Source organism: Bombus flavifrons, chromosome 9 (assembly GCF_040668555.2).
Source record: "Bombus flavifrons isolate JBK064 chromosome 9, iyBomFlav1_principal, whole genome shotgun sequence".
Taxonomy (NCBI): Eukaryota; Metazoa; Arthropoda; class Insecta; order Hymenoptera; family Apidae; genus Bombus; species Bombus flavifrons.
This window is the reverse complement of record NC_138450.1, coordinates 9,866,385-9,885,670: the sequence shown is the minus strand read 5'-3', so window position 1 is coordinate 9,885,670 and position 19,286 is coordinate 9,866,385. Positions and strand designations below refer to the sequence as shown.

At 43.2% G+C, this 19,286-nt stretch overlaps 1 protein-coding gene across 1 annotated transcript in view; it reads left to right on the top strand.

Annotated features, from left to right (window-relative positions):
- Positions 1–19,286, top strand: part of Nlg3 (Neuroligin 3) — a 223,406-nt gene that overhangs the window by 189,160 nt on the left and 14,960 nt on the right. Inside the window, exons 3-5 of the mRNA XM_069120995.1 lie at positions 4,900–5,097; positions 14,836–14,951; positions 17,936–18,168. Of these exons, the coding sequence (XP_068977096.1) occupies positions 4,900–5,097; positions 14,836–14,951; positions 17,936–18,168 (547 nt within the window). The remainder of the gene's footprint in view (positions 1–4,899; positions 5,098–14,835; positions 14,952–17,935; positions 18,169–19,286) is intronic.

Below are 19,286 nucleotides of genomic sequence, written 5' to 3'. Positions count from 1 at the left end.
TGATATGGCTTGCTTGTTTTCAACTATCCATCGTGCTAACAAGCACAACCGTTCCAAACACGATTATATCATTAGTGTTTTATGCGTACGAATCGGTCGTGCGAGAGCCCCGTGTCGGAAGCGCAATTTCGAACACTTTGGATCGGCTCGATTACAAACAACCGATCGAATTGCTGCCGGGAATAAAGGAGCTTCCAGTTTTACTCGTTTTTGTATTTTTCTCCCCTTCTTTTTTCGAAAGATCCGTTTTATCGTTCGACCCGTGGACAACCAGTGTTTCGCTCAACATTTATCGCGTGGATTGGCTTCGGATGAAACAAACTTTTAAAACGAAATCGTGCGAATGCGCTTCATAATACAGTTGGAAACATCATCGATCAAACGTTATACCAACAGATAGAGGGGGGAATGGTGGCGAGAACCCTAGAAAATTGCAGCGCGTTATACTATCCGGTGAAAATTGTGAATCGCGCATGCATATTCAGCGCGCATTGTTTAGAACGTAAGCGTTGCTTTAAATCTCGTTTTCATCGATTTCGAAGCGTGCCGAAATGGAGGCTGATGAGTTCAACGAACCGATGCATACTAATGAACGCGTCCGTCAGAACTTATTAACATCTTCCACCTATAAATGTATTTTCTTTCGTTCCTTAATCGTTTATCAAAAACGCCTGAATCGCGTAACGTTGCGTGTACGTTCTTTCAAATCTGAATAGAAAAGGAGACATCGTTTAATTATCGTTACAAACAGCTTTGATAAATTTGGCGTGAAAAACACTGGTCGGAATTCTTTGCTTGTAACTCGCAAAACGAGTATCGAGAAGGCATTTCTTTTAGTTTTTATCGGCAATTATGCTTGAGATAAAACTTGCCATAAGAATTGATAAACGAGTCGTTATATAGCGTGTTTGACAACGCTCTCGCATCTTTAGCAATTACGTTTCTATTAATTGCAACGCGAGCTCTTTATATCCTTGGTATTCATTCTTCGCGCTCTTTAAGAGTCACTCGCTTTACATCTACTCGAAAACTATGAAAAGAGAAACCTCGTTATTTTAATACGAAAAGAGGAGTATTCTTTGAATTCGCCAAGCAACTTCACGTACTGTTCGCGAATTTCCACGGTAACGAATTAAACGCTAAAAGATCTTCCTCGAGATATTCCTCGTTCTCTAATGAATAATTATTAAAACAACGATATGTTAAATACCTCGATTACGTAATTTCTAAGTCCTCGGGTCGCCAAGCTTTTCTCTTTTCATAGCGAATACGTAATCCTATTCCCCTATAAACGGGGCTACTATTTTGCAGGAGTTCGAACGTGGGACAAAAGAATTCACTTGAAGAGGCCGTGCTAGCCCGGTTAATTGTCATGTTCTCGGGGAAATTAATTTATCGGCGATCGTGCAACGAGAAAATTGTCTGTGAATTCAGGTTCGGTCGAAAGAAATTCGTTGCACGTACCTCGCGTACTGTTCTCTCCTTCCCTCGCGATCCCTTCTTCACCTCGGCCACTCCTCATCCTCCACTTCCATTTCTCGAAATTAAATGTAAATTCCTATATTATTCCCGGCAATTTTGCTTAATATCGCGCCAGCAGTCGTGCTTTCGAATTATTCGCCAACTTCATACACGCGGTGGGACGCGACTAAAACCTCTCTTATTATCGGGTCTGCACGGAATTCCTTTCGACTTTTTCCATCAACGGTTAAGTCTACTGTACTTTCAAACAGTTGGAAGCTTAAGTCGGGGAACGCTGGCTGTGCTGATTCCAAACGCAGTGATATTTCTCACGGAAGTGAAACCAATAACTCACACCCTACTTCGAAGAACTGGGTTACTTGGCAAATTACACCGACGGGCCGAGCAAGCCTTATTATTCCTAGGTCAGTCGCAAGTACACGCGCCGGAATGTTGTATCAGTGGAATTAGCTGCGAAAGCATTTTCGACAATGTTGCAAGGTCAGACAAAGCATAAAGCGATTGTGCGACATCGTTAGAAACTGGAAATACACTCGATATTAATGTGTAGCGCTGCTTCAGCGCTTTCAGAAGGCTGAAATTAATTTTCAACTTTGTTACAAAGCTGGCAGAGTTCGGTACACGTTTTCCAATACCGTTGCAAGGTCGATGGGCAACTCGGAAATAATTTGCACTATTGTTGCCAAGGCCAATTATATGCGTTACCGCATATGTGCGACATCGGATATATCACAATTACATAGATTAGATTTGTTCAGCACAACGTTACATGACAAAGTACCAAAATCGTATCCATTAATTATCAACATTGTTGGATTATTAAAACAGTGTGGTTGACGTATTGATCCTGTTTACGTCTGGCGACACTCTACCTAGACCAGGCCACACACCGCGAGCAAAATGACAACCAGGTGTCCGCACATCCTTACTGCGTATCCTCAATAGTCTTAAGGACCTATCATAAATCTAAGGAATTTTCTCGCTAAGGTCCTTCAGACCCAACAAACATCTCTTTACTAAATCGTTTTCTAAAAGTTCATTGTTTACTACGGGAAAGTTATTTTTCTCACGTATGATGCTTCCCACTGGCAATTCTCTCTCAGGGGCGGTTAGCACCCTTCCTCACCCACCAACCTAGAAAATTAGCCAACTGACAGCGAAGTTTTTCCCTCACTCTCCCAACGAAAACTTGTCCTTAACAAATCAACTCTTCTCGAGTCATTAGACCCACCCATTGCAAGCTTTCCTCCGCAGCATCATCTTCACAGAAAGGAGTCTTTATGCATTTTTTTTGAACCGTAAACTTACGTCGCGTACTACACACTGTAACTTTGGCTATCAATCGAAACTCAATTATACCTTATAGTTGTTGGAATAAACATTAATTTATACCTGTTAATTCAGTGCAAACTCAATTAAACCACCCCCTATTATCCTAACAGAAATAAGGGGGTCGATCAATTCGTGGCGTCGATTATCTAATCGTAACAGGAATTTACGACTCTCGTTGACGTGCTTTCTCGCGAATGGTCGAATTAAACAGAACCTGGTGAACTTTGTGTTCTAATCTTACTGTCATTTCAACGCCCTATGGGCACGCGTGTCTTCGCATTTTTCTTCGATAAACCGGGTTCGTCTATGTTCGTGTCTAATCTTTTTATAGTTCTAAGCTGTGTGGAAAAGTTCGAGGAAAGTTCAGAATCGTTTGTCACTTTGTCACCTTATCAGAAACATCTTTTCCTCAAATTCTGCACGATGGATGGGATTTTCCATGGTAGCGTACATTCGCTGGTGTATTAGTTCCTATAAAGGAATCTTCGTGCATGTTCGTGGAATATGGGTCAACGTCATGCTACCGCCTGTTCCTCGGAACCGGTGCCAAACCGATAATTCGGCTAGCTCGTCGACAGTGGAAAAATGTGGATGCCGGGAACAACGGGAGCCGGTCGGAAGGAATTTCCAAGAGAGAAGTCATTCCGTTTATCGTCGTGCAAACGAGCAATTGCCAGAGGGTTGAATAGTTAAGGGTGCGAATCCAGCCGTGTCGTATCGGGTACATTGTTCGACTTTTTGAAAAGGCTAACAGCGTTACGCTCGGTCGCTGTCTTTTTATTTGTTTATTCGCTTACACGTTCGACCAAACAAAAACAAATTTATTCTTCCGTTTGTTCGTTATATTACTTTTTTTCTCCCTCTACTCCTTTCCTTTGTTTCTCTTCTTTTTTCTTTTACTATTATTATTATTTCGCGCATCTTTTCGTTGTCGATCCAATCATTGTAGTCAAATAAGTCCGAGCTTTCCAAGTTAAAGCTTCTTAACTCGGTGGCCGTTGGAAAGTTTAGCTTGAACAGCGAAACTCATTAAACTCTTTATTGCTTCGCTAAGTATTGCAACAGATGTTCAAAGTTATCATTCGGAAGTTTGACTTACTATACGCAGTTGAATTATCGTTACCTGTTCCTCCTTTCCTTTCCGAAACTTGATTCTTTATTCTAAGAAGGCTGTTTCCAGTTCCACCGTAATGAACAAAACTCAAGGAGAACTACAAAATATTTGCGAAAACAGCACGGCGGTTTCTAAAAGATTAAAGTTTCAATCGATCTCGAGAACGGGTATAAAAAATTCCAGCCACGTCGCTCACACGTCCGTTAATAGTAGCGAGGTGATTTCCAGGCGTAGAATCGAGAATCATGAGATCCAATTAAACGACAATGAGTCGGAAAGGGCGCGTACGCCGATCAAATAATCGAACAATTTATTCCCTGGTCGTGGAATTTGCATATCGGTATCAATCGATGCGAACCATCGAAATAGTATTTACGGATGGCGGATGACGGGTGCCGACCGGAAAAGCCGCGATTGCTCGGTCAAAAGTGTCTTTGGCGCGCGCCAAGTGGCTTCGTTTCCTTTGAAGAGCGGAGCCATGCTCGTTTCTTACTCTTGTTCCATCCGCTTTTCAACCGGAAACGAGCTCCCATATTCGTTTACACCCGTTTACGTGCAGAGACACGGGCTGTCCTAAATTCAGGTCGTAGTCTGGGTCAAGAACAGTCGCTTCGAACCGATTTCGCGTTTTATCTCTCGTTCTTACGATTCTCCATCTTGGAAGCTGTTGAAAGTCCATTTTCTCGTCTATTACGATTGTCAAGAACGCGCAGATTTAAGATCTAAAGCAAAGAAATTCGAAGAATTTCTTCCCAGTATTAATGGACTTCAATTATTGTATTTAGCGGAGCAAAGAAAATTTACTGTATATTTACGATGGAGAAACGAACTCGCGCGTTATCGTTAAATTTATCGATTCGAATTATCCCTGATTAGGAAGGAGTCTCGATAATTTAACCGTAGTTTAGCAGCAGCCCGCTAAACATCGAAACGCGGGCAAACGAGCATAACCAGGCTTGTTTTCATTACAGGCTTTCTAAACGCCAACACGGATTCGCACTTACGCTCGCCGGCGAATTACGGCTTGATGGATCAGATCGCTGCGTTGCACTGGGTGCAAGAGAACATCGGCTACTTTGGTGGTGATCCTAGGAACGTGACGTTGGTCGGCCACGGTACCGGGGCTGCTTGCGTCAATTTCCTAATGACCAGTCACGCGGTGCCAGACGGTGAGTAGTTTTCTATTTCTCTTCTCCAAAGTATTTCGTTATGTCTGTCGTAATTGCGTTGGTTTATGAAAATCCAATTGTTTTACACTTTTAACATAATTTCACACAAAATATCGTTCGATTTTTTTTTTTTTTTTTATTTTCTTATAAATCAGAATATTCCAAGCCTACGTCTGGGAGGAAACATCCAAGCACCCTTCGATCTTCGACCGTAAAAAGACGAGAACGTGTTTGGCGAACATTTCAGTGGCTACGATCGAAAGCAAGGGAGGTTTATTTGAATATTAAAAGCACGTACGCTGATACACGGTGGTACATGGTGGTAGGGCGGGAGGGAGGAAGATCAAACGAGTTTTTTTCGACCAGTCAGAGGAATCGCGTCACTTTAATCGAATCACAGGTAATTCACCCCTCTTGGAGCGTGTAAGGGGCAGCACGGCGTATATTTTATTTCTGTCGTGTGCCGGCCCTTGGAATAATTAACGTTGGATCACGCTAACCCTTTTAACAGGCACGTTTAGAAATAACTGATGGAATATTCAAGATTAAAGCGTTAGATGTAAACGAGGGGTGAACGGGCCTCGGACCTGACTGAACCCATAAAAAAACAGCCGCTAGCTTCCGGCGCACCTCGTTTCGGACGGCAACCCTCCTTGCTGTTGTTAGTCTTGCTTGAATACGTCGATAAAGAGCTTCCCTTTCGACTTGTCCGATACTTTGTCGCGGGAACATCGCTTTAGAGATCGTTCTCACCTTTTTTATCGTCTCGTCTGTGGAAAGAAACCCTTCTTGACGGAGCAAAGGGTATTCGCTGTAAAATGTTTGCGACCGTGTCACCCCCAAATTATCCACCGTGGCGCTTAAAACAGTCAGACTTTCCACGTACGCCTATCTACGAGCGAATAAATTTCTTTGAAACTCGACGCGACCGTATCGACCAAGGAAATTAATAACTGAAACCTGGCGAAAATCATTTCTCAGGTCTTTCGTTGATTAGGGTCGCGTGAGCGGAAACTGATCGGGGCTGTTTCAGCGTATGGAAGACAAATCGATCCTTCAAGGACGGGGGAAAACAACGAAGTAATCTGACCGGATCCACCTTATCGTTAACTCAACCGTACGATAATTCACTACAGCTGGAAACTGTCAATGGAGATTAGGCCAGCTGATTCTACCCCTAATTGATCACGTCTGGTAAACCACCAGCCCTCTCCTGCTTTCCGGCGACTTCCCCTCTATATGCTCCGGATTAACTTTAATATGCGCATATGGACATGATTGGACCGGCTGCTAGGGAAAATTGGATGGCAAGTTACAATCAATAAGGCGTGATATTCTGGAACTTGGAATATCTGGTCGTACCGTGTTACGGAAATTCTCCGTTCAATATTCCACTTTCTCTTTAACGCTGACCAAACGTTAACATTTTTAATTTTGACAAAAATTACCTCGAGTTACTTCGAATCACGAAAGAAGCCGAAGAAGAATCACGAACCGAAAATTACTCGGATTATCTTAGCATCGTTCTTCGCGTCAGCTAAAAGACCAAACGAATATTCTGTAAAATATCTCCAATTTTTACTCTTTTGTCACCTGATCTCGATGCAGGATCCGTTCAAATCTTGCTCGAGGCCGATCAACGGGATTTACTTAGCAACCCCTCGATTTCATTCCGTCACGGTAATCCTAGTGGGACTCGCGTCGCGAAAAAGAGGACGGCAACACTAACAGCAACCAGGTTTATTGCGGCCGGCGTGACGTGCCGCGGGGAAAAGTCGCACGTTCGTCGTCGAGCAGAGCAACGCGCGTCGAGAGGCATTACGAGCGAAAGGGTCGTTTAATGAGTGTACGACCAGCAAATGCCACGCAACGCCGCCATTTGTGACGTAAAATGCGCCGTGCAATTTGCGCTGATGGCATCAGCACCGCCGGCCCGAACGATGAATGACGGCAATTCTGTACAGGAGGATCGCTTTAATGGAAAAAGCGGGCCTCGATTCGCACCACGCTATATTTCCCCTCTTTCTTTCCTTCTCTTCGCCGGGCAAATTTTTCTACGCTCTGATTACAAAATCCCATGGACATCGCTTCGCTCTAATAAAAATTTGTTTGCATTACCATCCACTGGAAAATTGTTTGCAAAGCGCGGCTTTTAAAAAGCAGATATTTGACGGTAGATTAGAGAATCGATGATAGGAATTTTACATGGGACGTAGAAGGAACTTGTTTTACTACAGTTGACAAAATTTGTGTGCAGAGTACAGTTGGATTATGAATTACTGATAAACAACGCCGGTAAAATTGATTGGTTTAATTAATTGAAAGAGCAGGCTAGCCTACGTATCGTGGAAAGTTATGCATTTCTTTTTTAATTATCCAGACTCAAAGTAGACTGCGTGCTCGACGAATCTCGCCGCTTATCAGAGCGTGGTTTTTATACCGTTCTCTGTGATTTATACGCGGCCACAACGAGAACTCGCGTAATCTTAACGTGCCGCCTGTCACAGGAGTACAACGCTCCGAGTACTATTTCAAAAGAATTCTCGCGCCATTTCATTACTACGATCGATTTACATTAATTTTGCATCGTTCAAACGTAGTTTATATATATATATATATATATATGAGAAGCGATCTACCCGAACGGCATATCTAAATTCTCGCATTGCATTTTTCAAGACATAAAAAATGTAGAAAATGCAAAATAATTCTGAACTTATGTTTTCATGAAAACATAGTAATCAGCCAGTTTGATCGCTTTGATAGCGTCGGGTAATTAATTATCTCGAGCATCAACTCGGTAAAACTCATTGCGAAGTGTGCCACCATCTGAATTCGAACGGAGCTTAGAATTTCTAAAGAAGAAAAAATTCGCTCGCAATGCTGACAAAAGTATGCGAGGAACTTGGTCGCAATTACTAAAACGCCAGCAGAGAAACGTTAGTATTATCCCGGTCGATCGATTCGAAATCGAACCGCTAGCTCCTCTAACCGGTCCTTCTCTGATGGTGTCTAATCCGTAGAGTTTAATCTACGCAAGCAACCGGCTCCGAATGGATAATGTCCGCGGTTAGGAACTCTCTATCAGGTGGCAGGCCAAACAGAATCGCTATCAGCTACGATCCACCAAAGAGGAGATCACACCCTAGTCGACCTCGTTCGTCCACTCTACATAAATACTCGTCCTTGTCTGGGAATCTGCCGGTGTATTTGGCCACCGGTTTCGAACCGTGCAATCGTCGATTGAAAGATCGCTGCAGGATTCGTTGTTCAAGACTTGTTAATCGTTTGAGATTTTCCTGTCGGAGTAGAACGTTATTTCGATTGCCGGCGCTCGATGAAAGTAATCGAGAGCTAGAAATTTTACCGATGATGCAGGAACTGTAAATCAAGAGCCATTTTTCAAGAGAGACCAATAACCTTCGTGGTGGTTCCGCGTCTGTGGAATGTATGGTATCAGCGAAGTTGCACGGATGTTGGTCCAATTAATTTTGGTGGTAATCGCGGAGGTAGAAATATCGCTCGGTATTGTTGGATATTGTAGTTCGGTTGTGTATTACGTGTTCGAAGCAAACGAGTCGTAGCTACTGAAAATAGAGATGAAAAATGGTCGATCTCGATGGAATTCTTCTAACTATTTTCTGCCTTCCCGTTTTTATCGTTGCGTCTTTTGTTTCTTCTGCGAAAAGAGAAATCCTACAACTCGGTGATTCGTTATTCGCCACGCATGGAACGAGGCAATTGGCAAATTAGAATATACGTAGAGCCGAGCAAAATTCGACACCACAAATCATCCATTAAGTCACAGCTCGCTGATTAATCCTTTGGGCTCCATTCGTCTTACTAATAAACTGCCGGCTATGCTGTCTCAATTTGAATCCACAGGTACAGCACAAGGCGTTCCACGTAGCCATGAAACGTTGTCTGCGTATTCCTTCAAGCTTGATAAATTGCCATCCGCGATCTTCTGACCAATTGAAATTCGTAAGCGTGTCCTTTCAAAACCAACCGAACGACCTATTAATTAAAATTTTTGATTTCTGGCCGTTCGTTACGCTTTGGCGCATCTACGCTTACTCGCCCGATGGGTGTCGACCGTCCGTTCTTTGATAACACGAAGTTACCATCATTGGGTGATTCTCGAGTTCTCGACAAGAACGAAAATACGGTCGCTGTCGAAGCGTTGGAAGAAAAGAATCGCGAGTAAAGGCATAGATCAAATCGCTTCCCTAACGAGGTCGTTTCACGTTGTGCCCGTTTCTGACCGTAAGAGGAATCCCTCGCGTCGCCGACGACGAAACGATTTCTTCCTTGGTCGAGTGCCGACTCGAGAGGAGAGCACTGGCATGGCCAATGAGCGTATTCAATAAAACATGAGAGCTACGAAATCGATGTTATCGGCCCAGTTTCGCTTCTCTCGATTAACCCTTAGCCTGGGGGATCGCTTGAGATGTTGCGCGCGCTAATCACGACTCTTCCGCCGGCTGATATCGATATTTTTCCAATCTGCGATTGCGTTTTCATCTGGACTGTATAATTGGAAAAAATCTGAACGCTTCGATGCGGATGTGAAAAATCTATAGATTGAAAGATTTTAATTAGAACATGCAGCGATAGATGATTTTTCTTTTTATAAGTAATCCGTGCATAAGGAAACTGAGGAAACATTGAGCAACCTCACATTGATTAATTGCGATATCCGAGTTTCTCCGCTCTTTTCGTTTGATACCGTCAACGCAACAAAACTCGATCATATTTTCACTCGGCTAAGAAAATCAATACACACCTACGAAATCGTCTCTGCGCTGTTCATCCGCGTGTTAGCTTCAACTTAGCGAAAGGCTTCGAATACGAAAACAGAGAACGTTCCAAATACGGTCCAATAGAAGCGTATGAGAAGAAGAAGAAATATGAAACGCGAGATAGCACGAAGTTAACGTGACGGATAGACAACGATCGTTGGGAAAAGTTCGTGTCGCGACGCCTGCGGCCACTTTCGGACCGGAAAAGACGAGAGAACGGAAGATACGGAGGAAAAGACAGATCGATATTGCTGTTCGACTACCCATTACCGTGCTGTGAAATGACGTACAGCTGGCAGCGCAGCAACGAACGCACGTGTGTCTATGCACGCGTGCAACGCAGCCTGTGCATTTATTGCCAGCAATCTGGTAACTCGAGGTCTTGGAAGGTATCGCTAATGAATCTGTGTCGGGCAACCGGCACTTGAATCTCGAATTTCTCAAAATCGCGTGAGAGTTCGAAACGTAGTACTCAAAATGTAATTTGATCTCTTTAGGGACGAATTTATAACAACTGCAATAAGATAGTTTCTTATTTCCCGATCGTGATACATTGGTAAATGTTACACGCGATAAGCGACGTAACGGGAAACGTGATGAAAAGTCTAAGGCTGTTCTCAGACGATCAATGATACTGTCAATATTCCAAAGATCTCAACGAAACTGTAGTTTGTCAATGGATATCGATAATATTGTATCGACTTGAAATCTTGAAATATCGACGATACATATCGATGGTTTGAGGCTATCTTAGAGAAAGTAACGTTGACATACAGTTGTGGTTATTAAATTGCATCTTTCGATGTCATACTTCGATTAAATAAAAAAGCTGCACATCCACGTACGCGTTAGTATTTCTGAAGGAGTAAACTTTTCTCAACGAAAGAGCGTTTCGTTATTCTTGATACCAAAATAAAGATAAGCAGCTTAAAGATGCTTCGTATTCGGATACTTTTTATTCATGCAGACCGATTTGCCATTTTTTTACAAGTATAATAACTTACCGTCGTTAGCTGACACGGGTCCCACGGCGCTGTTTACGCTTTGCATATTTTCCTCCGTGACCAATAGATCCCCGGTGTCGTTACCAGAAACGGTATCCTATCAATTAATTCAACAACGCCTCGCAATTCATCCATGGAAACGTATTTAGAAACGTCTCTCGTTCCCCTGGAGGATTTGAAAAAATTTTGAATTCTCAAAAAAGAAAAAAATGTCGCTCGACATCGTCGTTCCGCTCACAGAAAATAAAGTGTCTATCGAGGATCCCTGCGGTGGCCGTGAATCACGGTTCGATTAATAGATACGCAAAGGCAGGAAATGCAACTGGAAAATGCATTTTTCCGGGGCGATGGACGAAAATGAAATGGAGTAAAACGAAGGCTCCCGCGATGCTCGTTCCTTGTCGGCTTCACAGCGAAGAAAACGAAATCGATGAAAACTGCGATCGCCGAGCAGAAACGACTTCCCTCGGAGGTTTCAATTCTTTTACAGCAAAGGAGAAGAAAAGAAGAAAGGTAAGGTGAAATACGAACGGGGAACGGTTAATGCGGCGAGAGACCGCGAATATTCACGCTGAAGATTGTATTTATAATCGCGAGAAAAGAGGAAAAACTTGTTCAAGTGGTCGGTTAATTTAAATATCGACCGCATAAACATTCGTACGAGAGAAGAGGACGGTAAGCCGCTTGCAAGTTATGAATATTACCAGCGAACGTAAGCTTCTACTGTCCGACCCCTCGCTGCCCTCTTCTCTGTGCCTCCTCTACCTCCTTGATCCTCTTCTTGATTCCCTCGTAAACTCGACTGGAAAGGCATAGTCATCTTCTCCGAAGCACGGCGATGCTGACAACTGCCGTGGATGATAAGTTAATAAGCTTTGCCGGAAACGAACACCAAGCGTGACGTTCGGAAGGAAAAATCGCTGAGGAAAAAACAGCGCGTTGATATTTGGTAATATCTCGAATATGTTTGCTATGCGATGCATTCGAGCGAGAATCATTCGAAATTTATAGCTTTCGTAACAACCGCAAGTAGAATGAGTAGAATGAGATCGTAGTTATACGTCGGTTCGTAGCATTTATATTTCATTCGCAGAAACTCCGGACTTTGCGTTGTTTCGTTGTTTGACTAAAATAACGTTACGATAAAAATAAATTGACGCGCGTTCATAGAGAAACGTTGAGAGTAACTGGAAAAATTGAATGCGAAATTTGCAATCACGGTATTATTTCTACGAGTTGAACGCTTTGCACTCGTATCCAGGGACAATGTTCCGAAGAAAAGAGTGTAATTTGAAGTATGCGTGGTAATAGTACGCATTACGCCAAGTCTCGCATTTTTCTGACTTGTGCAGGTTATCAAGATAATGTACGTCAGAGAAATTGCTTATGAAATATCGCAGCAGCCTTTTCTCTATATCCGTGCCCTATGCATCCTACGAATACGAGTAAAACGATGCATCAATTTATATGCGGAACTTAACGTTAATGGTATTGCGATAGAAATGGCACGAAATATTCCGAAAGAACGTCGTAAGAGCATTTCCACGACTTTCACCAAACTCAAATGATTCGGACATCGTGACACCTTTGATATTCCTTAGCGTAAATTCTAAACAAAGATTCGTCGGAATGCCACCTAGCTCTCTCCGAGTAAATATTAAGATTACGAAATGCAAATAGCTTTAAGGCCGTAAGCTTCAATCTTCTAGTCTCAATAACGTTTCTGTTTAGTCTACGGTGCAAGTATAATAGTATAAGTGAGCCGTTGGCTGAGACATGCTTCGTTTATTATCCGAGCTGAGAGCAAGTTTTAAAGTGACAAACTCATGGTTGAACAATTCGAGAGACGTACCTCTCAGTGTGTAATATACTTTAAACCGACGGATGTTGAGCTACTCCATCTTACTTGCTGTCCAACGCGGAATGTGCATGTTAATGGGCAAGTTGACAGATTAATTTTCCCGTGAGTGGATACCGTGCAATCATGCTGCGTAATAACGCTTTAACGAGTGTTTTTGCAACAGGGCCTATCACCACGTGTTTACATGAAAACTGTTAGTTATTTTCTTTTTTGCAAAATTAAACGTGCGCGAATTGCGAAAGAAATCGCTGTCAAATTTGCGGATGATAATTTCTTCTCTAACGTCGAGTCTATGCTGTTGAGGTTATTCGATGTGTAAACAGAGAAAACTCGTGGACAAATTGTAAGGCAGAAAATATATTTAAATAGAAGTATAATTATAAGTAAGAATACAATTTGAGCTGGTCCAGATCCGCACGCTAGCTGTGTTACCCAATAACTGAAAACCCCAAAGCCAACGTCGCCTGTCTACTGTTCATGGTCTGTCTTCGTCGCAGTCTTTTGTCTACACACTGTCGATGGCTTCAGTGCTTGAGAAAACTAAAAAGACCAGATGTAGAGTTTTCTTAGAAGTGGTGACTACTTCAACATATGCAAACATGGAAATTTGAGGCTACAAATTAACAACGATAACGAGCCATTTATGTAGATGCATCTATGTATGTCGTATTTATAACTGGCTGACTTGGACAGCACTGTATACAGAAACGCACTTAGTTGGAGAAACCGTCAGTCACCGATTGTCTCATCTGAGTGACACATACGGAGACAGCCAAGGGATAGACTGTTTGAATCGGCTGAAACACGAACATCGGTGCTAGTTGTAGCTAATGGATCAACGCACTTGAGGAGATGATAAGAGTCGTATTCGTGCAAGATTCTCGAACGCGTATCGACAGCCTTCATCGTTACAGAGTCATTCACGTGGACGTACGTCACCGACGATGACATCCCGATCATTGCTCGGTTCATCGATACGATCGACGAAACCAATTTGTTACGTATCTCCGACTACCTACGCTCTTCCCTTTTCTTCGTTCGCTGGTCGTTGTAAAATCTATTTCTCAGCCGTGGACGAAACACAGAGATCGGAAGGACGACAGAAAACCGCAGGCGTCGCGAATTCATCAGAGTATCCAGCGACAAAATCTCCGAGGTCGAATCCTTTGCGCCCCGATACGAAGATTAACGACTCCCAAGTTTCCGATTAAACTCAGCCAGCTGATTACGAGGGAGAAGCAGCTTTTGTCTACCGAGTAGCGAAACAACGTTATCTGGATTCTCTAACGAAGCCAGCCGAAACCGCGATAACCGGTTGCTTGAAAACATGTATCGAGTCCACGCGAAATCCTGCTGCTTCTCTCGAAACGTAACATCGTTGGATCTTTCCCGAGATAATGATGTACCTTGGCGAACTGTCGCGATAATGTTACTCGGCGAACACCGCCTTACCGATACGAAGATTAACGACGGTTAAGATTTAAGTAACTTCCATGAGAAATCCTGTTTTATGGATATCAAGGTCGATAAAATCATATCGCGTTCGCGAAACGCGATATTACAGTACACATCGTGTTTCCCTTAGATCCACGTTCGCAGAGAGTCGAAATGAGATTTCGAAATTTCTCCAATTCAATTTTATTTCGTCGATGATTTATGATAGCGGAAAGGCAGGAAACCGACGAAGCTGTTTGGCAAGCAAAGATCCGCGAGGCTAAGGGTTTTCTCGCCCAGCCATTTAGGATCATATTTTTAAACTGCTACACGTGCTGCTTTCATGCCAAGCGACCAGATCAATTCGCGCCAATGCAAGGATGAAGTCTACGTTGGCTAAATCGCTTCATCTTTTTCACGATAATAACTTAATGAAAAAAAATCGCTACTTTTAAGATTTATCTGTACGTTAATTTTTGTTACATTAATTTTAATTGCGTTCAAAGCGTTTCTTGTTTCGATGATCCAACGGAAAGGATGAAAATTACGGACTGGAAAAGTAGTAGTTGTACGGCTGTGTGTAGTTGTACGTACGCAAGATGGATAACCATCGGTCATTACTTTTTAATTGTTGCAGGCTTGCTGTTTCATCGCAGCGTTCTAATGTCTGGTAGCGCGCTTTCACCATGGGCGCTGGTGAGAGGAGCTGCAAATTACGCTCTGCAAGTTGCCAAACATCTAAATTGCTCGTGGGTGAGTATTGCTCGGAGTGCATTACATTAAGGTCTCCGGTTCGGCGACAACTCCGAAGCAAATAAACCGCCGTCAGACATTCCCCGCGAGGGAAACAATTCTCGCTCTCCTTCTCTCTTTCTCTTTCTCAATACTTTCGTACATACGATACCGACAAACGTACAACCGTATTAGTTTTCATGTTGCAAGAAATTCTTGACTACCTCAAACGTAGTCCACCCGATTAAAAATTACGTTTAAAACAGAAAGGAAGAGAACTTTTAGCTTAAAAATCAGCCAGGGAAGCATATACTGAAGCGTGCGCGAGGGTAGAACGGTATATCGTGCCTATACTTCAGAACATCTGGCATAGGGAAGAAAATACAGAAGAACGAAAACGCAGAAAATTATTAATCAAGAGAAATGTCGTAAAAACAAAGGAGAATCGGAAAATATCGCATGTACTAATGGCGATTAGAACGGCGCATAAAAGGGAACGAGGGAACAATGTAAAAAATGAGAATCGAAAAGCAAAGCGAGATGCGATGACGATACAGATACACGAAGAATAACACACACTTTCCCGGAAAATACTGAACCGAACGTCGGACATTATTTTCGATCGTGTATCGCCGGTGGTTTAATTGTATTGGACGGTAGGGGATATTTTCGTATCGCGATGCGTTGGCTGCGTTAAAACGCGAAGCGCGCTGCAACTCCCGATGGGGTTGTTGCGCGATGTCCGCCGCACATATTAGCTTAATTGAAACGCATCGTTAATATAATTGCTAGTGCGTAACTAACGGATGTAAAAACATCGCGTTCTTGTCGGTTTCGTTTGATACTTTAATTTATGTACGACCGTGTTACGCTTCCGTGTTATGCTTCCGTGTCGCGACAATATCCGCTCGAGCCGCATTTCCGAAATCGCTTACCGCTGGAACTAAATATCGAAATAACTAAATATCGCGCGAGCGGATTCTTGGCTGTTGAAAAACACCGTAACGAACACGACTTCGCGAAAATTTGTTAAACGAAGAATAATTTGCAGAAGGTTTACCGAAACTGGGCATCGATTTTTTAGCTTGTCAAATGATCCAACGAAACCCCGTTTATTCGAAATTCATCCATTGAAATTAAACGAGACTGAAATTTTAGTGATTGGACTGAACTATTGCTTTATTTCGCTAAACCTCTATCGTATACGAACTGTTTATCCATGGTGATTCTGTCAAACGGAATACCGTAATAGTTTAATCGGAGCGTTTAAAAAGTTCCCTATGAATATAAATACATATCGCAAATACCGTCATATCCAATGCACAAAGTGTCTGGCTATGCACCATCCCTTTCCACTTAGACCGTATTCTATCCGCTGCCACGATTCCAAGTTTGCGAATGGAATAATCAAACGCTGATCTTTGCTACCCTCTGCAACAATTGCAACGAATAGAACTGCAGCTGTAGAGGAATATACATGGTAGGAGAAAGAATCTCGATTTCATCGTAGAACGTCGAGAGGCAATACCAAATGCGCCACGGCTACTCGTAGCCACTTCTCTATTCTCCGGCGAAACACGTTCTAGATAGGCTAAACAGATCCTCGATTTGCAGCCGATTGAAAATAACGATTAAACGCGAAATCGGGGTAAGAGCGTCCCAATTGTTTCCCGAACCAACTCCTCTTCCTCTACAGCCGCTATTTCCCGTTGTTCCCGTCGAGTGGTGAAAATAAAAACAAAAAAAGAAAAAAAAAAAGGGACAGCCCGAACGAAATGGAAAACGATACGGGATTATGTTATGCGAGCCGATAGCCGCGGTCCAGTCAGAATTGATTGAATTTGTTGCGGGCGAAAAATGACGAAATTAATTTCGTATCGGATTTGGAGAGCCTGCGGGCTACAGTTCGATTAGAAATATAGCGAGCGGCGATCATCGGCGTTTCGTTGTGCACTCGAATTCGGATCGATTCTCGCGATTTTTAATGCGAGAGACGCTTCGTGGATGAAGCCACGAATATCTCGAATGAGATTGAACGTTATCGTCGAATCGAAGATAAGTGGCTTCGCCACTTTACATAGAAACGTATCAATTCCGAAGATCGAAATGTCGATCAAAAATTTATCCTTGGCGAAAATTTACTTGGAAAATTATAACGCTAAATCTGATGAAATCCTGTTCGATCTTTTACGTCGGTTGGCCGAGATCGAACGTACACGAGAAAGAGGTAGAACCTATCGGTCTAATTTTACGGTTTAGCTGCGCGAGAATCTGTGCTAGGGCTGCAGGCGAGAGGAAACCAATCACGGAGCGAGAAACCAGGCCGCGATGTGCTTCAACCCCCAAAAATTCCCCGGCGAAATTGTCAAACCTTCCATCTCCTTCTGCCGTCCACCCTCGTGCTTCGTTCGTTCGAAAATTGGAAACTCCTCCGCGAAGTCGACGCTTCCGACCAGCACTCCAACATATTAAGGCGTCGATTAAATTCGTTAAACCAACGAATCGATGCTCTCGCGCAAGATCGACGAATCTGCAGGGGGTGCAATTTGTTCATCCCCCCAAATTTCCTCGACACAGCAGCTCGGTCGACGTTCGATTGTGGCTAGCCTACGTCTGTCGAGAGCAGGATTTCCAAAGGCGATTACAGGGCCGGTCACTAAAGCAATTCATTTGCGTGCGACCGAATTAAAGCGAATCGGTGCATCGTCATTGCGTTCCGCTGTGTGGAACTCGCGTTTACCAATCGCCGATTCACCTCTTCTCGAGGTACCGCAACATCGATCTGATCTTTGTGATAATGCTACCCATTGTCTAACGTAATTATCTCTTCCTTTTTCTTCTTTTGTTTTTGCTTTCTTTCATTAGTTACATATTTACTCGCGAACCTACCTATTCTTTACGACTTGTCTCTGTTACCGCACGTGTAGCATCTATAAACGAGATTTCTCGTACTCATCGCACGAGTATAGGTACTTTTCCTATTAAAAATTTGCTTGTTTGTTCAGGCCGCAGGTGATCCCCAGGCATTGCTGAAATGCCTGAGAGAGGTGCCGCTGAACGCGCTGGTTTCGGTCCCCGTAAAAGGGTTGGAATTCGCGCCTGCTTTCGGACCCAGCATAGACGGCGTGGTGATCGATCCAGGCGATCCTGACGATCAGGATTTCACTCTGCAAGTGGACACGATCAATACGTTGAACAACATCTTGATGCGGAAGGACGTCGTATCGAAACTCTCGAGGTACTTCCGGCCTCGGTCCTTCTTCATTTCCTCCTATTTTCCCCCGCGTTTTCCTTCGTTTCGTCCTGTATATTCGAATATCCTAGAATTTTATCCAATTTTCCGTTGCAAACGCCTGAATATTAAGCGTGGAGAAGAAGAAAATTGACGAAGAAATAAAAACTCGGGGATGGTAAATATTCTGGAAACGATAAGGTGTTTCATAATTTTACGGTGAATTTCGTTTGCGATTGTCCGGTAAACACGCGAAAATCTTCTCCTGGCATTTCACTACGATTTCTCGATCTACCCCAAAATTCATGGAGCGTACGCCTGTTTGGTTTCATCGTGAATTTCAACTTATCCCGCATAATCGTGGATACGTCCATGGTATATAACATGTTGCAGGTAGGATTGGAACAAAACAGCGGTCTCGTTACGTGGCTAAACGGAGCATGCTAACTAACCGGGAAGATCCACAGGAAAAAGCGGCGACTCTCTCTTATTCGGCACGTGAAATGTGGCCAACAAGTACGACTCGTCTTTCTCGACTCTCCTATTTTCCCTCCCCTGTATTCTCCGTTCTTGCTCGCACGTGCTTCACTTTCCTCCTTCCCTTTTTCCGTCCAGCTCGTTTTATCTCGCGACGTTTCACTGTCTTGTCAAATCTTTTGCCGCTTTTTATTTTCCCTCTTTCCCTTGATCACTCTCTCTCGCCGACACCGTAACTCTTCCTTTTACCTCTACCTCGAATCTTCTACCTTCCCTGTTTTCCCGTCACTAGCCTGTTCTTTATTCGATTCTTCCCCGAGATATTACAACTCCAACGACGCTGTGTTTTTGATTTCGTTAATTGCATCGTCATTCGTCCTAGCAGAAACTTGTTAGTAGTTTGAATCTAAAGACGACAACTCGAGCCTCCTTTTCACTTTATCATTCCTTTACCCTTTTGTGCTTGACCGTCGTCCATTTTTTTTAAACTCGGTTTCTTAATTTCCGCTCAAATCGTTCGTATTCATTTTCCGCTACGATTGTTCCCACTCATGAACCACCGTTTTGCTTTTAATCGTTTTACACCTGCCGCGAACACGTATACGCGCGGCACTTTTAATTACTCGAGTTTCCTTTTAGAAGTTTTC